This window comes from Hetaerina americana, unplaced genomic scaffold, assembly GCF_022747635.1.
Source record: "Hetaerina americana unplaced genomic scaffold, ioHetAmer1.1.p SCAF_23, whole genome shotgun sequence".
NCBI classification, from domain to species: Eukaryota; Metazoa; Arthropoda; class Insecta; order Odonata; family Calopterygidae; genus Hetaerina; species Hetaerina americana.
Window position 1 is genome coordinate 5,671,697 of NW_027286797.1, and position 25,315 is coordinate 5,697,011.

At 38.1% G+C, this 25,315-nt stretch overlaps 1 protein-coding gene across 1 annotated transcript in view; it reads right to left on the reverse strand.

Annotated features, from left to right (window-relative positions):
- Window positions 1-25,315, reverse strand: part of LOC139689413 (fibulin-1-like) — a 100,170-nt gene that overhangs the window by 21,792 nt on the left and 53,063 nt on the right. Inside the window, exons 6-11 of the mRNA XM_071586516.1 lie at window positions 18,505-18,614; window positions 14,751-14,846; window positions 13,465-13,611; window positions 10,172-10,324; window positions 9,386-9,523; window positions 35-208 (exon numbers count right to left, since the gene is read on the reverse strand). Coding sequence (XP_071442617.1) covers window positions 35-208; window positions 9,386-9,523; window positions 10,172-10,324; window positions 13,465-13,611; window positions 14,751-14,846; window positions 18,505-18,614 — 818 coding nt within the window. The remainder of the gene's footprint in view (window positions 1-34; window positions 209-9,385; window positions 9,524-10,171; window positions 10,325-13,464; window positions 13,612-14,750; window positions 14,847-18,504; window positions 18,615-25,315) is intronic.

Sequence of the window (25,315 nt, forward strand, 5' to 3'; positions counted from 1 at the left end):
AAAATAAATCACAGGTCCAGCATAAATCACTTACCCACACATAATTTCTTGAGCATGTTGTATCGCAATCCGGCTCCACAACGATTGCTGGGATCATTGGGTACTGCAGGGGGGGAGAGATGGGGAAGGCATGAAAAACTCCCATTGGTATTGATACACACTTCTCTGATGTTACACCTTTGGGTTCCATCTTCACATTCATTGATATCTGGTTGGAAACGAAAGACACAGAATCATAACTCAGCTTTTTCTTTAGCTAATCATATTCTTCAACTTTTGGGATGCTTTTTTTTACCAAGAATATGGCTCTGAAAACTGACTTTCACTGAACATGAAAAAGAAAAGTGATTGTTACATCATGTACCTATTGCAGTACCTGCCCACACACATGAGAAAATCTGTATCTGACAGTTGAGTTTCGTCTATTTATACTTATATCAGCTAACACCCCAAATAGAACTATTAAAAAATATTTGTTACCATGCATGAAATATGAAATTCTGTAATATATAAATAATTCCTATATCAATTTAAAAATGTGAGCATTGCAATTTTGAAAGCGTATTTTTCTGAGTCATACAAAAAATATAATCTGCTATTTTCCTATTTATTACCAAAAGAGTAAGATATGGCAACCTATTTTCCAATGCCCTGTCTACACATAGGCAGGTGATGATCAAGAGGTTCTGGATGGAAGAAAGTCAGGATAGAGCCCCAAGTATTGACAGGTAGCAGTTAGGTTTGCATACATATGACATAGCCAATTGGTACCTTCAGGTACCAGGTGACCAGGTTTCCAGATTGGTCTCATGAGCCCTAAATGGCAGGACACAACAAGTGCACCCAACATTGGCTCCTCAAATGCATAGGCTAGGACATAGAGGCATCTTTCACTGGGCATAAAACCATCCTTCAGATAATTTGATGGGATTATGTCCTAAGCTTGTGAATATTGCCATTTAAATATGAAGAAGACTGCAAAAATTGTAACTAATTAAAATGATTTTTTTCCAATTCGTTCAATTTTACATTGTCAGTAATGTTTCCCTAACTTCCCTCCAGCTGGTCATAATTAATGTGATGGCATTTGACCAATTCTATTATGTCACAACTCATACAAGGTGTGATCAAAAAAAGACTGGACTGATTTTATTCGCGCAAACCGTTCAACGGATCAAAACGAAACACAGTGCGCCATCTAGCGACACATCTGAAGACTAAAATGAGAGATATTGCGTTTGTTTAGGTCGAGTCGTTACGCAGCAGCAGCGGTACGTGTCCTAACCTGTTCGTCGTCGCGTGCAACGGTAGCAATGAAGGAGCTAGAGGAACAGCGTGTGTGCGTGACATTTTGTTTCAAACTTGGTAAAAGTGCTACAAAGACATTTGGAATGATCCAGCAAGACTTTGATAGTGAAGCTGTGAGTCGAAGCCAGTTTGTTGAGTGGTACAGTCGTTTTAAATCGGGCAGAACCTCAACAGATGAGGATTTGCGAACGGGGCGGCCTTCCACTTCGACAGACCCCAACCATGTCACATTGGTGAACGATTTGGTGCTGGCAAATTGCCGTTAAACTGTTAGGGAGATAGCCGAGGAAGTGAACATTAGTTTTGGATCCTGTCAGACAATTTTGACAGACATTTTGGGTATGACGCGCGTCGCATCAAAATTCATCCCGCGGGTGCTGACTGGTGAACAGAGACAAAAACGTGTGAACATTTTTCAGGAACTCCTAGATCGAGCCAATGCCGACCCAGAGTTTTTTAAAACCCTCGTTACCGGTGACGAAACCTGCGTTTACGGTTATGATGTTAAGACAAAGGCCCAGTCTTCTCAGAGGAAAGGTCCTCACTCTCCGCGACCAATGAAAGCTCGCATGTCGCGGTCCAATGTGAAGGCCATGCTGATGTTTTTCTTTGATTGGCAAGGGCTGATTCATTACGAATACGTCCCTCAAGATCAAACCATCAACAAAGATTTCTATTGAAAGATTATGAAGTGGCTGAGGGTCGCAGGGAGCCGAAAGAGGCCGGGTATGAGAAACATTGTATGACGTTTTCCACTACGATAACGTGCCGGCTAACTTAGCGCTGATCGTGACTGAAGTATTTCGCCAGAACCGGAACTTCCATAATCCCGCAGCCACCCTACTCTCCAGACGTACCTCCATCAGACTTTTTTTTGTCTCCAAAGTTAAAATCAACCTTGAAAGGCCGCCGAATCGACTCTATTGCGGACATTAAAACTAATTGTACGGCGGACCTGAAGAGGATTCCTAAAGCGGCTTAATTGGTAGGGTTTGAGAGCTGGAAGAAACGTTGCCAAAGGTGTTTCGTCAGCCAAGGCATGTACTTTGAGGGCGACAAGTTCAATTAAACTATATTCGTCGAAATGAACAAGTTATAAAATCAGTCCTGTCTTTTTTGGATCACACCCTGTAATCCATAGTCGTAGCTATCCACCGAAATAGTCGCTTGAGAGGTTTGTGTGAGACTTACGGTGAGAATAGCAGCATAAGTGAAGACATCAACTTGGGTTTAGGGATTCAAATTCTTTTTCCACTTCTACATCTTGAATCTAATCGAAATCCAAAATTCCAAAAATAACAATCACTCCTGATATATAATAATCCTTAAATCACCTCTGGCACACTGCAGTCCTCTTGCAATCATATGTAAATTTTGATTGGTCAAAATATTCATATTCAAAAAACTCTCTTACATGTAAAAAAAACCGTCATGCATTCCCTACAGGATATAAAACTCCCGATCGCAACACATTAAAAAGGATATCTTATGGGTAAATCAATGTGGGTACCTGAATATAGCAAGTGCAAGTATAATTAGCTTTGCTAAATTCAATGCCACAAAAAATAAGATAGTTTTTCATAATTATCGGCCAAAGTATTTTTCCCCACAGTATACACACAACCTGGGCTTTTGTCATGGATATTCAGATTGCATCAGCACAAATAATGACCACACTTAATGCAATAATACCACCTAATACCTCTGTGTGCAAGAGCAAAAAAGTGTTCATCATCATCTTCAGTATCATACCACACAAAAATGGCTTAGTTATTTGCGCAATGTTTGTCAATTGTGTGCTTTGAGATCCATATCACATCCTAGGACTCCTTTGTGGGTTTCTTCTATGGAGATTTACAACTGTGTGATAACATTACCTATAGCATTTTATGTCTAGGATTCCCTTCATGACAAAAAATCATCCAACCCTGCAGAGTTACTGCCTGTATTACTGAAGTTTGGTAGCAACCATTTCCCACTCCCATGAACTAAACTTCATGACAGAGTGGTTAGCTCTGGATTTATTCCCATTATATGTAAATCAAACTATTTGCCTGCCTGCCAATATCTGTTCTCCACAATAACAGGAATCTTCAAACTTGGTGCAAACTACAATTACATAGCATCTGCTGTGAATTTGATCAAAAATTTTACTCTATCAACAACGAGAGTGAGTAATGAGTAATTTAGTTCAGCAAGTCACTTTTGATGCAGTTTAATTCAGCGACCAAGGTCAGTGCACCACTAATACAGCATTCTGCTATTGGAACTCTTGGAAGTCTTATCTGATTGAACTCTTTGATCTTGATACTTTTCCACAGTTGTAATCACCATCTTATTTCCACCATGCCACCTAGAATAGTCCTCATTCATCACTTTTAATGATAATATAGTTCATATGTCCAATAAACTGTGATACATTTACTAGAAAAGGATTCAGAATTCAAAAATCGGCCAAATCCGTTCAAATCCATGAAATCAAGATTCAAAACCAGGCCATCACTAAATTATCCAATCCTGGCCATGTGAGCTGCCTCTATTTGGTGTCTTGGTAACAACATAGGGTTTTGATAACTCACTGTCACATCTGTCTCCTTCATTATTATAAACTTCAAAGTCAAAGAAACATAAGTCAAAAGGATAACTATTAATTGTAACTGCTTCAAATTCTAATACAAAATATATAAAGCTAGACATCTTCTGGGACTGTATTAATGTTTCACTAAGCATACAGCCAGTTGTCCAGTCAAGAGTTACTAATCGTTTCAGTCAACAGTAACAAACAGTTCCAATAGCTAAAAACCTGAAAGTAGACAGTTGATGATTAATTCCTAGGAATGTATAACATTACATTATATTTATTCAAATTATCGTTAACCTTGATGCCAGGTTATCATTGCACCATTTCATTAAGTATAAATTCACTCAAAGGCACTTATTCTTTAAGGTATTGTATAGGAATATTTTGCAGCTCTGCCAACCTATGATGTTCTTAAACCATTAGAGAGGTAATTGACAAAGAGAAGGTTCATGTAATTTGGATGCTGTGAAGGTATAAAGGCAATATAATCATACCACATGCTCAATTTTTTGTGCTGCGTACACTAATTACAGTAAGCCTTGATCCTGATTTTGTGTGACCAGAAGTAATTTTTAGCTATTTTTTATAATTTTTTATTTATTATAATAAAAGCCTTCCCGAGAAATGGTGTTCAAGTAAATATAGGGGAATTAATTAGTATTGTAAAGACCGGAGGAATCAGCGAGCAATAAATTTAAGGAAGAAATAAATCATGATTTCAGATGTTTCCCTAATGCAAGTAGAAGGATTTTACCTAGTGATGTAATAGTTTTTAGGGACAATCCGCAATAGATCTCTAGTTGTTGCTGTTAATGCATTTATATCACTCTAATGTGCTCTTTTCCATTCTTGCTTTTGTCCTTTAATCTTTTGTTTTTAATAATTGTTTTACTCTTTCTTTCATTTTCGTAGTATCAAAAGACATTTTCTCATTTATACCTTAGTGGCAGGGGTGGATCCAAGTGTGTTGGCACCCTTCCATTTGATACTCCACCTATACTGGAATGATCCACATACTAGCATAGGTAGAGAGAGTATGAACTCTCATTTGAGATGATCATTCCATGCTTGAAAGATGGATGGATTTAGTATGCTGCTAACCTAAAAGTTATTACACTGAAATAATAATTTCCATATTTAACTATTAACCTAATAGTTATTGCAAATTATTCATGAAATGTACACATTTAGTAACTTGTACTTTGGGCTCAGTTTATACTTTTATGGTGCTTGCATTAGGAACATGAAAGTAACTTTGACAGATTTTTTAAACATGCATAGTAATAAATGTATACAATAAACACAGATAGCAACCTGAAGGGTAGTATGATAGGTGATGATAGAGTTATCCCAGTACCAAGGGCAATGGTGTGTGGAATTCACACATTCAAAGGGAAAGGGGAGGGGGGATAGATCCTTTCCTTTTGTGACCTATGGCTTCCCAGGAAGTTCTGGAACCCAAAAAATCACATAGCCCGGGTGAAGCGGAGGGTGCCAAGGAATCAAACCTGCACCCTCTGGTCAGTAGTAGTGTAGCATTCTACCACTGGACTGTCACGTAAAACAGTAGCAATATTATTATTAGGTAATCTACTGTTAAATGTAGGTTTTGGGAGGACGTAACCACCGAATAAGTATTTTGTTTCTCCTGACAAAACACAACCCAATATCCTACTCTACAACAAGCCCTTATTCATCTCTGTGCACTTCTTTCCTCCTTTCATCCCATCCAACATCCCTGTCCTATTCCTGCCCCTTCATAGTCTGCCTAACATTCTCCTCTCTATTAAAGTTTTCAGCATCCCACTTCTGATCAATATGCTCTTCATCCATTTTTCCTGCCTACTCGGGATTTCTCCCAACAATCCCTTTTCCTTGCTCCATCCCTCTCCACTCCCAAATTTCAAGAGGCTCCAATTTAAATCCATCCTCTTGCTTTAGTGATCACGTTTCCACATGGTACATACATAAGAACGCCCCGTATCAAAATTTCATGAACCTCTTCCTTGCGAACGCCTCTTTGCCTAATGCAATTTTCCTCATTACCTCCCTAACACTTTGACCATTTTGGTCCAAAACACGTCTGAGATATGTAAACTATTCCACCTGCTCTAGTTTCTGCCATCCTATTTTATTTGTCGGCCTCCGGTTCCTCCAATCTATTCCTATTTTCTGCAATATGCTCATCAGTTTTTCCTAATTCACTCTATCAAACGCCTTTTCAAAATCTACCAAAAAAGCAAATACATCCTGATTGTATTCTATATTCCTCTTGATTAATGATCTCATTACCATTATTGCATTGCGCATGCCTCTCCCTTCCTAAACACAAACTGATCATCCGCTAAGGAATCATTTGCCTTGCTCCCAATCTTTTTGTTGATGATTCTGAGAACCACTTTATCTGCATGGGAAATCAAATTTATTGTGCCGTAAACCTCACATTATAAAGCCTTTACCTATTTTAAAATAGATTATAACACTGATGTCACAAAGGCATCCAGCTAGATTCCTATCTCATAAATACTACGGATCAGCCCATATAGCCTCTTCCTCCCACAATTTCCTAAACCTTTTAGTAGTTCCGCAGGAATCCCATCCACCCCCATGGCCTTATTTAGTTTCATCTCCCTTAATGCCCTATCTATCTCATCGTCGAGTATGCCTGGACCTAAGCTATCTTTAACTAAGTCATGTTCTCTTGCTATGCCCGAGCTTATTGGCCTATAAGTATATATATATATATATATATATATAAGTATATAAGTTATAAGTTCTTTACCATACAGTTCCCTTATATATTCCTCCCATCTCCCTTGGATCTTTTCTGTTTTAACTATTATCTCACCTGACTTATCTCTCACTGTTAGCACAGATCTTACCTTCTTACTACCCAATAGTGATTTTTTCTTCCTGTACAACACACCAATTACATCCTTCCTCTGCAAACTTTCCATATTCTCGCACAGCATCTTCCACCATGTTTCTTTTGCTTTATTGGTTACCTGTCTCAATTTAATATGTAATTCTTTGTACTTCCTTTTGCTTAACTCTATGTTTACATTCTTCCAATTTCTTCTCTCATCTACTTTTCTAATCATCTTATCCGTGATCCATGGCTTCCTTGTCCTTTCCCTATTTATAGCCCCTATAGTTTTTTTTCAGTTTTTGATATCCCTTTTACATATATTTCCATTTTTCATCGACAGTACTCTCTTTTCCCGTATTCATAATTTTCTCTACAGCCTCCTGAGACACCTTCCTTGTCATGCTCCAACATTCTATTTCCTAAACTGCCGCCCCTGTCTTATCTGTTTTAAACGGACACCACACTTCATATTAACTAAATTGTGACCAGAGTTCGCATCCACTTCCGGTAAGCTGTTTGAATTGATCATACTGTTCCTAAATCTATGCCCAACCATTATATAATTTTACTGATACCTTTCTGAGTCACCTGGCATTTTCTTTGTATACCTGCACCTCTTGTGGTGTATAAACCAAGTCTTGGTGATTACTAACCCCCGTCCCCTGCATAATTCAATTGCTTTCTCCTTGGACACATTCTCCGTACCTAAACCACTGCAGTTCCCCCAGCTCATGACCATCTCTTCCTTTGCCTGTGGTCGCATTCCAGTCCCCCAATACTTCCAAATGTTTTCTCACGGGAACACATGCGATTATGTTCTCTAACTGAACATATATCCTATTGACTTCTTTGCCCTCATGATTGCTTAGTGACATGCAATACACATAGGTGCATTGAAAAATGACCAAATTTGTCGCTTCTGCTTTTATCTCTACCAGGAATATTCTATCCGTTGCTAGCTATATGTTGACTGCACTTTTTCCTATCATTTTATTCAATATAAAGCAACCCTTGGTCTCTCATCCCCTACGCTGTATATTACCCTCTATCACTCCAGTAATCCCAGCTGTCATTCCATCCCACCTCACATGAGCCTAAAATGTCTATATTTCCTCTTCCCATGTCTTGCTTTATATTCTCTAATTATCCTGTTCTTGGAATGTTAGAACCATTTTAAGTTCCTATTCTAACTCCTTTGATCTTCTCTCTCAGCCTCTTCTGATTTGCTGCCATTGGTTTTGCTATTCAAGGGTTTTGTGAGATGACCACCGCAGAGCCCTTGCTTCTTCTGATGCCAGGCATGACACATGGATGATTGGGCTGAGTCCTGTAGTGGCCAGGACTCATTTTCTCACTCTCTTCAATATCCATCTTATAAATCTTGGGAATAATAATGAAGGTGATTTCCCATTGCCTTCCTCAATAGTGCTTTTATTGTGACACCATCACTCAATGGCTGTCCTACTGGGGTCAGATACCTTTGCAGCCACCTCACTGAGGAACAGGACTGCCTTTTGTCTGGCTCCTAACCTTTGACCTATCTGACATGGGTGACCCTACCAGGAGCAATTATTATTACTCCCACCAGCACAGCTCCAGGGGTCATTGGAACGCACAAGTCCTTCCACCACATCAAGGTTGAAGTCCATGGGAGAGCATATATATATTATAAATATTTCATCTCACCTTGCACAGACCTAAACTACCTATATTTCCTCTTTTCCTGTCTCTTACTTTATATTTCTTAATAAGTAGAAATGTGAAGAGGGCAAACTCCAAATCCTTTATCAGAGATCTTTCAAAGAGTAAGGCGATTCTGATTTGCTGCATAAAATTTACAAGCTGTCTTAGACCATGATAATGAAATGAATAACAAAATATGACAACAGTATAATCTCTGCAATAATATTGATCAATATATGCTCATGTTATGAATTTTAATCAACAAAGCTTTGTATGCTTGAGTCTAGAAGACATTAGAAGTCTAAACACAACACTATAATATTACTTAAGAGTGATAACTTTCTCCATCTAATAACAACATGAGAGGTATAATAAAGCCTTTGCTATAGATTTATGGTAAATCTTTTGGGAAAGGATAAGATTGAATGTAAGGATTTTTAAAACTTCCAAAAACTTTTACTTCACTTAGAAATTAGACAAAAAATGATAGATGTGACTTAATAATGATAAATTTAGTTTTAAAAATATTTTTTCCTTTCTGCCCATAAAATTATTTAGAGATCCACATGGTTAATCAAATAATTATTCATCAACATGTTTATTTTATTAGGAAAAGTGAATGCTCACAAGTGAAAATGCAAACACGACTTTAAATATGAGAATAATAATAAATTTAATAATATTCAGATGTGTCGCAACAGTAATATAATGATGGGAGTAGAATGGAAACATTTATTAAAAAATATAATAATGAATTCATTAAAGATCTGATGGAAGAGACAGTGAATTTTAAACGTTTCAAAGAATGTACTGGAGAATTGAAAGACGAATTAAGTACAGTCTAGAGTGGAAGCACCCTCTTTAGACTAGTATTTTCAGACTCCAAATATTGAAAAAGTCATTTTGGGTTACAGGTACATCTAATGTAGAAAATTTAAACTTACCTTCACATCTTTGCAAATCTTCATTGAAATTAAAGCCTGGTTCACATATAGCATTGCATTCATATGCCCCAGCTGTATTGCGACAGATTTCATTTTCAGGGGAGCATCCATCAATTTTTTCTTCGCATTCATCTACATCTAAAAAATAAAATTAGGTTGCATCATGAAAAATAAAATTAAGATTGCACATCCATCATCAGGTAGGATAACTCTAAAGTTACACATGATTAAATCTATTCAAATTTTACACATGAACACTGTCAGGGCTTACACTTACCTTGCAAGAACTAAAAAGAAAAAAACTGAATAAATGCTTTGAAGATATGGTATAACATTTTGATTTTAGGTTGTGGACTCATTGGGTAAAATATTTACTGTTGATGCATTCAAGGATCACTGGGTGATGTGGTCACAGAAACCACACAATGTGATACTACATTTATGCTACTATCTGACCCTCCATAGCTCCCAATTTTCTAAACAGACTTGGTGTGAGCCATGACAACTCATTTTTTGTGCAATTCGGAGCTCATACTACTGAGAAGTGGACCATCATGAATTTAATTGGTTAGCATAGAGTACTTCTTTTTCACTGAAAGAACTCCATGGAGTTCTAGTCAAACAGTGAGTGGCCCGGGGGTATTTAGAAATACTTTTAGTAATAAAAAATTATCAGCCAACTCAAACTAGTTCCTTATATGCTGTTGTAACAGGTATTATTAATCAATCTATTATTTACAAGAATTGGCCATTTTTTTAATAACATTAAATGATGATAAATCCTACCTTCACAACTTTCGGTGGCAACATTGTATTTATAACCAGCAAGGCATTCCTTCCTCTTATTTTTATTTATGCATGTAAATGATCCTTGGGTGTTGAGGCAAAACTGTTGACCCAGACTGCAATTGTTGCCACCTTCAGTGCATTCATCAATATCTGTGACAATTAAGACACAATAAATTATTTTAAAACCAGTTCTGCAAAAACATAATTATATAATATTGTTTTGCATATATATATATATATATATATATATATATATATATATATATATATATATATATATATATATATATATATATATATATATATATATATATATATATATATATATATATATATATATATATATATTTTAATATACAGGCACCACCCAAATACAAGAAAATACACATATATGCCCAAAGTCACATTTATTGTGCCTAACTATTGGCCTTGAAGACTTGAAGAGGATACATTTTCAATTAAAGTGTTCATGTATTTCAATATGAAAATGTTTGAGTGACAACAAGTTATGACTTCTCTTTTATCTTTCAAATAATCATTAATGGGGAAGAAGGTTTCCCAGCTTTTCAACCATGTCAGGTCTTCCGTGGCCAACGTTTCAATGGACAACTCGTCCATCATCCTCGGGGAATTGAGTACACCAGTTCCATTTTTTCTTCAGCATAAATATATACCCATTCAATGCTCAGGAATCACCTCATTGAACGACGCTCGTTGCCTCCTCGCCTGATTTCCTGCCAATCCCCCGGCCTTTCTCCTTAATTAGATGTGTCAAATTATAACTCGGTGCGTAGCCCGATTCTCGGTTGAGATACGAAATCCTGCAGAACCGAGGCGGTTGCGACGCATCACTACCAAGATCCTTCTAATTGAAGATTGAGCGTCAACAGCGTTTTGGGAACCGGTGGTCACCGATTCTTGGGACACGCCCGCGGACTCTCCTTCGACTGCAATGGTATTTCTCCTTTCCCGGGTTCGGCGAGACAGTTCGCGAGCATTTAGCTTCTCCCTGGGAGATGTCGCCACCTGCAACTTCCTGACGTCTATGGGGCCAAGTCGCTAAGGGTGCTCCAGCAGACTTTCCATGCGCTGGCAATTAATATCCTCCTCACAGTTGTCCCGCCGGGCTTCTTGGAAGGGGCTCCAGACCGTGTTGATGATGGAGGTGACCTGCAACCGAAGGTTAGCCGTTCGATACCGAGGCCAGCGACGGCGGATGATGTTCTGGCGCGTATTCCAACTGGGAACCGCGGAAGAAATCGGAACGCGAAGTTATTGCGGCTGCATTTCCATCTTTCGTATCTCAGTCTCCAATTCAGCTTAGCGGCAACTACTGCTCCCGATGAAAAATAATGATTTTCAGTTACGTCATAGTTGATTTATTTATGGCACCTTTCATTTTTAATGGACCCCGTGGATGAAACATATTTGTAACGGGGATTCCGGGTTGTTATGTTTATAACATTTATAATCCATTGTTTTATTTGTACTCTCTACTGCGGTATTAAATAACTGTAAACTGACTGGGTCTCAGCACCCGACGCCCTTAGAACGATGAACTAGCTGTCCACTGAAACGTCGGCCATGGAAAATGTGACTATGTGGAGAGAAGATCCAAAAGAGACCTTCACCCAAAATTATTCAAAAGTACAAGATCACTTTGAAGCCATAAATACCAACATTTTTGGAAAACTGTTTCTAAAGGTGTCTTCTGTCATCTGACCGAAACTGGGAAAGGAATAATGAGCTTGCATGTGTGCAACAGATTATATCATTAGTTTTAAATAATAAAAACTATTGCAATAAAGTTATCCAACTTGACATTAATATTAACCGGAGTTTAATATTACTGTAAAAACATAATGACCCTATAATAACATTTAAAATTTTCGTGAATAAAATATACATGATAGAGGAACCCATTTGTAAGGAATTTTTAAGCACGACGCAATACGTACAATCCTCTAATTTTCTGTGGTACAGAAAATAAAAAACCCGATTAATTTTAATTTTCCATAAAAATAAACTATGTCAATGTCAAAAAATGAAAGCGTAGAAGTAACAATGTTTTGTTTTTAAATTAAAGTTTTGAAAGTAAAATCTCCCAGGAGTAGATATCTCGAAAATAGAGTAGAATACCTTACAAGTTTCAACTTGAAACATAAACACAGCCCTATAATGCATGAACGTTTCATCTTGCACTCAAACCGCTTCGCCTAAAAACGGAATTCCGTTCCACTCGTGGAATGTGTTAAACTTAGACTGGAAGGAAGTAAAATATATTGATTATAAAAACGCCTCAATCACATCAATTCTGTAACATTCAACCTACTAAAAGAGGAGACGGGTACTGCATTCAATATCATCAATAGATGATGATACACTGCATTGAAATCTAAGAAGGTGATAAAGTACCTCATCTATTTACATTAATTTCATAATTAAAGCTTCCAATTCCGTCAGTATCGGGGCCGATCCCCTCAAATGGCATTGTATGGGGCTCAATAATCCCACAGAATTAGAGTACCTTAATATTCAAGATGTTCTCAAAAATAGTGAAGGAAACTCAGGGATCAGAAATGGTGTTATAAACCTTTTGCTCTTTGAAATGGTGGGTATAAACAAGTTCAAACTACGGCAGTTGTTGAAATCAAACGCCACTATTTTAGCAATCCAGATTGTCCAATTATTTTATCTTAGAACACTATTCTTACGACTCTTAGCATTACTGAACGAATTCAGTACAATTAAAAATGAAAATTGGAAATCACATATTCACAATATTCATTCCTTTGCATTTCATCTTACAAATTATAATTTAGAGGAACTTCTCGGAAAATATCATAAACATAAATTTTCTCTCCAAATCACTGTTTGCAATCGCACACCCACATGTACGCAAAGGTTTAAGTATAGTTGCATAGACAAACCTAGACTCACATACATGCATGGTGTTTGTTGTCCGAATTTAATATAGAATACTCCGTTATAAATTCCCTGAAAAGAATGCTGTCATCATTGCTACCTCTATAGGAATTGTTTCACAAATTTTGTATTGAAATAATGGATATTAATTAGAAGTAATAAATTTCTGTTTTCATCTGTTTGATAGATATTCTGTAATTCTATATTATTCCATTGCTCATAAATGAAAATTCTTTAATGGTTGATATATTGACAAATAAGATTGAGAAACGTTAATCATATCAAATATCCTGGGACCCGTTTATTGACACACTAAATGAGTCACAAGACTAAAAAAAATGGGATACAAAAATGATAACTCTTACCAAGACATGTTTCCCCCAATGGATCGTATTTATATCCAGGTGGACAGCTTTCAAAAGGCGCTCTTATACATTTGAATGAGCCAATTGTGTTTTGGCAAATGCTATTTCCATGGCAGTCATCCTTATTCCGCTCGCACTCATCTATGTCTGAAATCAGAAAATGCAAGACTTAGCGTTATACATTGCTTGAATAATTTTTTCCCACTGATGGAAGAAAGCAGGTTGGTATGTCTATGCTACTAAGTTTAATGATTTCATAAGCCACATCATGATTGCGTAACCCTTTCGGATTATTCCTGGGAACAGCCTTCACTTTTATTTTGTTTTTCCACTTTCTTTCATAGTATTCATTAATGATTTTAAGTTGTTAGCATTGTTAAAAGCAGCAAACAAAATAAAAGTGGCATTTATAAGTTAACTAGTAAGGACTGTAGTGCTATGTACAAAGGCCAAACGGGGAGATCATTGAAAACAAGCGGAGGAACAAAAACTCTGTTTTAGGAAATGTGACCTCGCGTAATCTCACTTCGCCAAGCATCTATGGGAAGAAAATCATGGGAGCGATTTCAACCACGAACTGATACACCAAACGGACAAGGGAAGGAGGATGGACAAGGGGGAAGAGCTGGAAGTCAGAAGTCATTGGAAAAAGAGTCATTTGGTCAACGATTTTTTGTTTGAATACCTCTCCCCAATCCTGAAAGCGTCCCTTTCCTTCACGGAAAGACCTAACTACCCTCCCGCCACACTGTGAACCCCACCAATCGCCTTTCCTGACGATTAGCACCCCTCTCCTCCTTCCCACCAACGCCGATCACAACCAATCATCTTTCCCTCTCCTCTCCTTCCACCCCCTTCTCTCTCTCTCAACCAACCCTTCCCCCATAAGAATGGTATATAAATGGACCGCAACTTGACTAATGTGTACCTGATGATGACGCCTATGTTTTGAAACTAGCAGTAGCAAAATAAAGGACAGTGGAAAAATACATTGTCTTCTTCATTTAATGATCATTATACCAATCTGGCGTCTCCGGATGCAATTCGATATGAAAACCACTAAGATGAATAGAATGCATGTAGAATAATAAGTCAAAATTAAATGAAAAATATGACCAAAATCTAAGCGTGCGTGTTCCAGTAAAATGAAAGGAGAGATACAACGAGAGTTTTTGAACCAAGGAAACAAGTCACGATAACTATAAATCACCGAAAAAGTAGAACACTATAAATCAAGTGTTTTTCATGCAACAAAAAAGTAGGTAACGAAGTAAGTAGGTACTTACCATCACAAAACTGAGTGTCAGGGTTAAAAGCAAACCCAGTTGGGCATTTATTGGGCTTTAAGTCACCTGCGACAGGCCGTGAGTCTTGTTTAATCTCTGAAAAAAAGTATTTTAGTCCGGAATAAAAATCACAAGAAATGGAAAAGCTTTAACTAAAAGACGAGTTGGCATTCATAGTCTACGCATTAATGATTTCTGTATCACATCGTCTTCATTTCAACATACTTCAAATGGAGCAATCTTTAGACCTCAATACCATTTTCTTCCTATAGCCTTCACCATAGGAAGAAACCCGTATGCTTCAATGTGATTATCTTTCTTTTAGGTATGGTTTAACTGCTCTTCAAAAAATGTCAACTAAATCACTTAAAAATCATTTGTTTGACCCTGGCTCACCTGCATACTAAATTAAAAGTAAGATGGCAATTGCTAATCATAACGAAAATGATTGAGATAAACATAAAGGATGACGTAGATATATGTAAGACGACAAAATTTTGAATTCACTATGTTTTTGCTAAGACTTGTAATATGTAGAGAGCAACTCCAAAATATCATCAAAATAAATGAAATGGAAAACCACTTTTTAAAAGGAAATGTCAAAAATCGTAAACAATTTGAGTGCGTTCGTAAAAAATTAATATGCGTTAATCTGCATTGTTTTGAAAGTGGAGTAATGAATAAAAAATAGAAAACACACAACCGGCATCAATTTTCTTAAATAAGAGGGTATATGTAACCTAAAAACGCAGTTAATAGTTTTGAGGAAAAGCGCAAATTGCACTCATTCGTATTTATATACCCACACCAGGAGACGATCCCTTAAAAGTGTGTAATTTTTTAAAAAGTTCCAGTTAAATTGTTGCTTCTATTCTGTTGGACATTTTTCTCGTAACACTGCCTATATTAAATCATGAGTAAATTAAATAAAAGCATAGCGAGGCATACGTCTAAACTTGCCGAGAAAAATGGTCAAATTTGAAGACGTGCCATGCTGTATGACATGAAAATCAATGCTTATCGAATTGCAAGAAGCCCATATTTTCAGTTTATTGCGCTAATAAAAGTGCATTTCATTCTCTCCCTCCATTTCGAATTTTTACTATCCCTGCCATTTCAAAACAATTATTATTTAGTAAAATCTAGAAATTCATTTTTTTAAATTACTAATGGATTCCTATTCCGGAGACCTTTGTGTGCATTATCATCACGACTATTAGTTCGGCTTTTATTGATAATTATTTAGTTGAATAATTGCTAGCCAACAATAGAATATTCTTTGAAATTTGTTTGTGGACGAACAAACAGAAGCATCTATGTAATTGTATTTTTAAGTCAACTTAATCCTCAGTTCAGATTGGAAGAAAAACCAAAGCAAAAGTCTATCGTAACTAACGTTTGTTACGGAGTATTTTACAAAAAACTCCAATCCTTTCGAGTATCACTCTGCTCTGACCACGGGTGAGAAGAAGATTAGGTGGAGGTGTGAGAAATGGAGAAATAAATGTGGTCTTTCTGGTCCCTCTGTATCCATGCTTTTATAGTGTTAGCCTTCCACAACATCATACTTGAATCCACAAAACTGATTTTCATAGGAAACTCCGCCAGTAATCCTTGGGCAGTCACGCGGATTGACAAAAGACCGACAAAAATTTGGGATTCAATTTCAAGTTAACTCCGCGATTATCTGTAGGAATGCATAACAGGAATAACAATAGAGACTACATAACCACTGAACAATCCGCAATCCCCATTAAAGGACAATTTTTACCTTTGGCGCCGATAAGGAAACAGTTTTTACGATAATTGATTGATTGAGAAATAAGTATACTCCCCATAATAACAACGGATGAGAAATTTAGAATAGCGGCGTGATTCACCGAAGGCTCACGGAGTGTTTTCATCAAGATGTTGCTTTGTAGATGTCTCAAAAGAGTCAGGAATCAATCCTGCTCCCAATGTGAACCGTGTCCTCCCTGAATCAGGGGGGTATATTTTTGATTTTTAGAGCTTTGAGACAGTGCTTGAAAAGTCGAAGGGCGTGAATACATTGCTCAATAAGAAGTCACCATGGGCATTCAAAGAAAGCCGTGTTTTGGAGAGTCCCAGGTGGATGAGTTAAAATCACCTATAATGATCACTACTCCGAGATTAAAATATTACAACGCAGTAAAAACAATTTTATAGAGGTAAAACAGAAACTTCACTGGCTGGGGGACAACAGGAACAGCCAGTGAACATTTTCTTTGCTCAGCTACTATCAACGGGAAACAATTTCACTCGCACCGCACCGCACAACGTCAGTTCTCTTCGAGATCAAGGTTGCATTTTCGCACGGCATCATCATTGACGTGCAGTAGCATTTTGTTACTGATTTTAAACATTCAGAATCCAAAGCCATATGAGTGGGTACTGACACCGTCGTTTGCCTTAATGGGTATCGCCTCCTTTTTTCGGATTCTCTTGCTTGGGAGGGTGCATCGACAGCTCATGTGTATCCATGGGGATTAAAATTTCCTCTCCTTGTATTCCTTAGTGCACTCCATCAAATGACAAATATAGACCAGGGTCATAAAATGCTAGATATTGCATAGAAATTAACATCCAAATCTGTGATTTTATGCATGCCCTTTGGGTAGTGAAATACTAACAGTTGAAGAATTAAAGGTCCAGAATCAAAAGTCCAGCTCACGGAAAAGAGATATCATGAGCGCAATTATGCAAGAGTAGTGAGTGCATTAGCATAAAAGCAGCCGTGTTTTTTCCATGATAGTCCCATTTCATAGAAAAAGTCAGCTCAAATCTCATAGGTTCAAAATGGGGTATCTTAGAACTAGTCCAAAATAAGTTTTATAGCACGTAAAAAATAGAAATAAGAACTTCAGAGACCTTGAAGCTGTATAATCACATAATATCTCTTTAAAAAAATACGCATGAATGGGCGCAACGTTAATTTCATCACTCATCACCAATGCTATCCCTATCCCTAGGTGACATATTATACCGTGCAGTCCCGAACGAGGAGTTGAATCCGACCAATAACAACACAGGATGTGCCGCTGTATGAGAAAGTACACTTCCTCCGATTAGGAGTTAGATATTATTGAAATCTACCAGCATGGAAATTAGGAATGTTTAATAATGACACAATATTATCTTCCTCAATGCAAAAGGTACGATTGCTAGGACTCTTCCGTACCCTCTCCACAGGAATAACGCACAAGTTCGACAACAGGGATTGTTCTTGGAATTCGTAAGTTAGGGGAAAATGAAGCTGTCAATGAATGAGGAGTTTTTATATTAAAAAAGATAGACAATATAGCTGTAAATAGAAATTGGTTTCCAGAAAGGATAATTTAAAACTTACAATACGAGCACATTATCAGCTAGTCTAATATCAAACTTACAATCGGAATAATTACTATCTTAGGCATGCATGTGAGTTGTTGCACTGAATTATTTCATGATATCGATGGAGATATGGTCACAAACGATAGGGAATGAAACTTGATCATAAGAGCTATGCCAAGCCTTTCGACAAAAGTGAATATTTTATTCTTTTGCTGGAAAATCTTTCTATTTAAATGTTAGTTTTCGAATCAACACTTGTTTCAAATGTAATTGAAATATATAAGGGTGATATTAAAAATGAATGAAAAGTTACTTTTCCGAGCTTTATTACAGCATTAATTGCGGATATATTGCATAATAATATGCAGCGATCAAATATTTAAATTAACCATAATTCGCTCACCAATGCAACTACGTTCGTCCGGTCCCAATTGATAACCAGGGTTACAGGAACATTCTATGGCATTTCCGGTGTCGAGGCATCTATGAGCACATGGGCTATTAAACTTGCATCTGGAAAAAACATATAAATCAGATTTTGAAAAATATTTTAACAATCATCTAAAAATAAGAGGATGTCTTAGTTTTTAGCAACAACACACTATGTGTAACATCTTACACCTGTCAAGATGTCAAGGTTTGAAGTTTCATCCGCATTTTTTACCACAAAAACCAAAATAACATTACATTACTCTCGAAAATCCTGACAAATGTGTACAGCAAAAGTTCTATTGTAAGAAACTGTCTAATTCATACTTTTTAAGGCTAATTTTATTACATATACTTCACTCATCCGTCCCCTATGTCTTATATTTATTCCGCAAATAACCCTCAAGTAAACCTACCCCGCTGCAATTATTTGATTTTTTACTTTACACAGGTATATTTGCCCAAATTTTGCTTCCAACCAACGGCAAGGAGTACGCTTTTTACATATGCAACCATTATTGCCGTTTTACAGATAAAATCATTCAAAGTGTACGCCTTCTATCATAGGCCATTCAGCACACATCCTCACAAGAAATGGGCGAATTTCACCGCAAAAATCATTCACCGAGACCATCTGCGGGTACATATCGGCAGGTGATTCCCTTCAAGTTGTGAAATTTCTCGCAATTTCAACATATTTTTGCATGATATATGAAATGACCCAATGTCCTATTATTTCACCGTTTATCCTCACAATCAAATCATTATTTCCGTCATCCTAAACAAATATGATTACGTTATTTTAAATTAATTTACACTCAATTTCATTTCCTCTAATACAACAATAACTTATCCAACGCCTCTGTAGATTTTACGGGTTCTCAACCCGTAACAGCGCGTCAACGGTATTCCAATGAAGGTTAAATAAATTCAAAATATGTTTATTTTTCTAAGTATAAACCGAAAATGAGCGTTTAAATTTAAATCTCTTTATGAATATTTTGATAAAATTTCCAAAACCTTTCTTACGTACATTAGCATACCCATGGCCTTTAAATTTACACAGTCCGGCTGAAAAATCATTCGACGATTTTCTTAGAATCATCGTCCTGTACAAAAGAGGCTTATTTCTCCGGAGACTGTATTCGCACAAGAATGATGTCATGAAGCACTCCACATCATGTACTTTCCGCCTTCTTTCAAAATTTATCTATCGGGTAGCTTTTTCGCTTCTGGAATGCAGAAATTTACCGGTCTTCTCTCATTGCAAGAGTAATTTAATACCTAGATAATCCTCTATTGCACTAAAGTGTTGCTATAACTAGCATAATAACTGCTCCAAGTTAAACATGGATCCATACAGTGGACTCAAATTGAAATTTGGCGAGCGCCTTTAATCTTTCTAAAACCTTCAATGTCAACATGATGAGGGTACCGTTACCGTACAATATAATATTATGAAATAGATTTGGCTCTAACTGAATAAATTGTCAGAGATTATTTTAGTTGAAGATAGTAAACGCATTCTCTAGTCAAATGTTTGCCAAAAGCAAAAAAAAATTGGCGAACTTCATCGTATCGCATCGATTGACGCAAACCGTCCTTTAACACCTGATTTGCTGAGTTTAATGAATATTACTTCACGTCTCTCCCTTTATTAATTTGAGATTCGTACCCATTCATTCAATCAAAATTCCTCCTCAAACAAAAATACTAACGGCTACTGAGGAAGTTATAGTCCTTTACACGACCGTACTTCACTAGAAGGCCTCGAATTTTTAAGACAAATCTCTCCAAACGCGTCTTAATTTTTTCACTGACTTTCCATTCCAACCAGCAGGACTGACTCCCCCTGCAAGAAGCGCTCCCTCAAGCAGTTTCCCTCAAGGACCCTTTATCCCCAACTGCAGTCTTTATTCACAGATTTAAGGCACCGCAATTGACATTCACATGGATTTATCTTACGCCAGCCTAAATATGAGCCAGCTTGTGCAACACCGACCACAAAATCAAACCCCCTGGCACCTATTAATCATATATAATCCTCAAGCCCAACATCCCCGGTGGCCCTATTGTCTCCAGGACCTAATCTCTCGCAGGGTTCATTTAAAGATTCTTGAACCACCTTCCTCGATCCTAATGTCATGGATCTATTAGTAGCTTAAAAGGCAAAGTTCAAAAGAAAATCCCTGAATATTATCACCTCATCCAAATCACAAACGCCGACACAATTTTTGAAAGTGAAAGTTAGTAGTCCATTCATTGGAATTGCAGGCAGTTAAACTTTCCCACAATTCTTTTCCGTTGAGAGAGAAGTGGATTCAATAGAACTGAAGCCGGTGTTTTTATTGTAGCTATGAACTCGTACCTTGTCACGGGTGAGATATTTCCAGAGAACTGTTTAGTGTTCAGTCAAATGTCCTCAATCCATGAATCTATGCATTCGCCATTAAAGGCCACCGAAAGAACTAATTCCGTAGTGTCCGGAGCCGCGGTCAGCTGGCAAGACTTCACCTGAGCTTTCCCTAAGCTCTTGGAAATCCTCTCAGATTGGGGCCTTCAAGACTTACTTCTCCAGCGACCGCTACATCGGCGCAGGTACCGTAGGATAAACCGGTTTCGGCAGAATTAGATGCAGTGCTCATAGGCTACCACTGACAACATGAGGGCAAGGAAAAGGAGGGACCCTGCCTTCGATTGGGTGCCAATTGCACCGGAGGCCACAATTCGGCGATCCTAGGGGGAGAGAAGGGGTTACTACCCAGGGAAGGAGTGTCTCTAGGCACATTGGGGTTCTTATTTGAAGCTCGGAGGAAGAGAACCCGACCGTCTGCAGCTAATGGTGCCGGCAGAGGCGAAAGGAGAAATGCACCGGCATTTGCACGACTCGCCACTTGGGGTATGAGAGGGCACTCAGCAAGGTGAAAGAGCAGTACAATTAGGTCAATGGAAGTAGCGGATTCCGGAAGGTCCTTCAGGGTACGCGAGCAAGCTCCTTCGACGGGACTTAGGGTGCCATGGCGGTGTCCTTTGAAGGAGGATTTCACTTTTGGGAATAGGAAATAGTCTACTGTTGCCAAGTCTGGACTGTACGGCGGTTGGGAATTCGTCACGATGATGTTGCATTAGGTCTTCGGAAGAAAACACTCGACTCCACATTTTGCCATTCGTCAAGACCTTCGGGACGAATTTAGCGCATATCTCTTGCAACGCCAAATATTCAGTGAGTATGGTATGCGCTTTCATCTTATCAATGCCAATACGATCTGCGATCACGCGCACACTTAAGCGACGGTCTGAATTTGCACTTCACGCAACGCCAGGAAAACATTGTTACCGATACTTTTTATACAAACCTTGAATTAAATTTCTTTGAAAGCGTTTTTAACCAAGTTTCCTAGAATTTTACCAATATCTTCTGAAATAATTTTCGTCAACCGCTACCCGAAATTGACATTTCACGTAGTGCAGAACGTTTGCTTAAAAATTAATTTAAACAGGACAATAAGTTTGATATCCCAAGCAGCTAAAGTTGTTCTCAGGATTAAAACAAAAGAATAGAGAGTAGGGCAAAGGATTACTTAGGGGATGATCAGTTTGGGTTTAGGGAGGGGAGAGGTACGCGTGATACCATTGCAGTAATGAGATTATTAATCGAGAGGAATATAGAATAGAATCAGGACTTTCTTGCCTGTTTCGAAGATTTCGAAAAAGCGTTTGATAGAGTGAATTAGGAAAACCTAATGAGTATATTGCGGAAAATTGGAATGCATTGGAGGAAAAGGAGGCTAATCCGCAACTTGGATTAATCTCAGACTGCTCAGGTTAGAGTGGGGAACGGAGAGTCGGGATGGGCAGTGTTACGAAGAGTTGTGAGGCAGGGTTGCCCATTATCACCGTTGCTGTTCAACCTGTATGCAGAGGAAATGATTAAAGAAGCATGGGAAGAACTGGAGGTAGGAATGAAAGTGGGCGGGGCATTCGTGAAATCAGTTAGGTTTGGTGATGACCAAGCTGTAGTTTGTCAGTCAGCCAAGTGGTTGCAAACATTGCTGAGTGAATTGGAAATCCAGTGCGACAGGTATGGGATGAGAATCAATATTAATAAAACAAAGGTTATGCGATTTTCTAGGAAGAAAAAGGCTAAGCTAAACATTAAAATAGGAGTAATTAAAAATAGCAATTTTCCAAAAAAATAAAGTTTAATGCGACCGGTTTCAATGTTACTTCATCATCATCAGGTGACAGTTAAACCTCACCAGTATATATATGATTGAAGGCAAGTAAGGGGAGGGTGGAGAATAAGAGGGGAAGAGGGGGGAAGGTGGAAGGCAGCATGGGTGACTATGTGAGTGGGGGGGAAGGGTAGGGGAAGGCAAGGTGCAAAGACCCTAGGAGTCCGGAGAGCGCGTCGTGGCCGAATGGAGGGGGGTGTCTCGTTGAGGGTGTCCCGCGGTGCGGCGCCATGATCGGGGGTTTTGACTGTTTTAACTGTCACCTGATGACGATGTAGTAACATTGAAACCGGTCGCATTAAACTTTATTTTTTTGGAAACTTGCTATTTTTAATTAATCATGATATTCCTCCATATCACGCTTGAAACGTCTCTTTTTATTAAAATAGGAGGGCAAAAGCTCGAGCAGTTGGACAGTTTACGTATCCCGGAAGTGTTTTGGACCAACACGGTCAAAGTAGTAGGGACGTAAGGAGAAGAATTGCGCTCGGCAAAGAGGCTTACACAAGGAGGGACTTGATGACAGGGACGTTGAGTAAGGATATTAAGAAAAGACTCGTAAGAACTTTGATAAGGAGCGTAGCTATGTACGGCGCAGAAACGTGGTCACTGAAGCAGGAGGATAGACGTAGATGGGGTGCTTTTGAAATGTGGATGTGAAGAAGAATGGAGAAGGTGAAATGGACAGAGAAGAAAACAAATGAGAAAGTACGAGGCATGGTGGGCGAAGAGCGGGGTTTGTTGGGAGCAATCCTATGGAGACAGGAAAAATGGATGAAGGGTGTATTGACCGGCAGTGGGATGTTGAAGACTTTAATAGAGGGGAGAATGTTAGGCAAACGAAGAAAGGAAAGGAACAGGATAGGGATGTTGGACTGGAAGAATGGAGGTAGAAAGTACTCAGGGTGAAGAGGGACCTGTTGTAGAGTAGGATACTGGATTTTTTGTTTCGTTAGGAGTCACAAAATATTTTATTTAGTATTTTTGTCCACCCAAAAACCTACCTTGACCGGTAGATTACCTAATAATAATAATACTACAGGTGAAGTTCACCTGGCCCCTGTTATGAATAGCTCAATGATAGCGACTTTTACACATCTGGTCATAAAACTAATCAAAAAAAACTATTGCAAATATTTTCTTAACTTCTCACAAATATGACCTTTATTATGTGGTTTGTGACGAACGACAACCTTTCCAAGGAAAAGGGTTCTCCAGAACTTTTTTTTCAGATCCTATAAGAGATGAAAGGGTTTCTTGCGCTCCCTGTTTGACTTTCCTCGAATAAAATGGCACAAAAATGTTGCGCGACTGCATAATTAAGTGAAGGAGTCCAGAAATCAATAAACCATAGAATGAGACATTATGTTGGAACATTTCTCTCTCACGAATTAAATTCGGTCAGAGATGGTGTCAAGCTAAAGCCACCAAGGGAGAACTAGACGTAAGTTTCTTCTTGAGATCTGTTCTGCCAATTATCTACTGGGCTGGAAATTATCGACTGCTTTTAATCCCAGGAAACTATAATTTTATAAGTCTCAGCGCATATGAAATAATGCAGCCCCCATGCTCCTGTGGTAAATTATCACTTTTCTTTCGCTTAAGTTAAAGAGAATATTTAAAAAAAGAAGGGAGCATCTCCCTATTCAAACTGAGCTCTCGGGAAGGGAACTTTTATCTTTAAGAATTTCAGCGTGGTGGACATGAGGACACGAGAGAAATCTCCGTCAAACAACAGACAGGCACCGAGATTGATTGGAGTAATTTTATGAGAAAATAAAGCAGAAATAGATTACTACCAGAGGTGTGAAAACAGAAATAGCAGTTATGCGATCACTATAAGCCTCAAAATTTGTAATTATAATCTTCAGATCGTTTTATGGTAACTTTACTATCATTCCCCATTTTGAAAACCACTTGAGAGATTCTCAGTCGTAAGCAGTGTTTCTATGAGCTGTATTAAAGATGTATTTATTCACCATTTGCTAATTATTTGCCATTCTAAGTAATATTAAATCCTTCCCGTGTAGCTTCTCCGCCATATTGAGGGTACTAAGTGGTAATCTATTATGCAAAGAGCTTTAAAATTACTGTTGGGTTACTGCTAGGCCCATTAGTAAGCTAAACAATCCATTAGACCCTGATACACGGAGCCCAATATACAAACGGGTAACTCTGCTTTCGGGGAAAGTTGTGGAAGAGGTGATGGTAGATATGAAAAAGGACTTTATAATAAGTAAAATTGCGTGAACTTTTTACACTGAAGTGCTCCAGATTGGCCACCAAGTAGGACTTACAGGTAGGCCCGCACGGCCTGTAGTCTCCCATTTAAGGCTGCATTCGCATTCGTTTGCCGTTATCTCGCGGAACGACTCTCGGTAGATAGACAGATAAAAGTCTTCATTCGGGCGGAATTGAGATCATAATGTCCCTTCTTCCATGAAACCCTTCATCAAGTACTTGGCAACAACAATAATAATAAGAGTAAATGTAGAGCGATGTGAAAAAAGAAGAGAATGGTACGGTGTGAGCTTTAAGTTTTTTCAAATG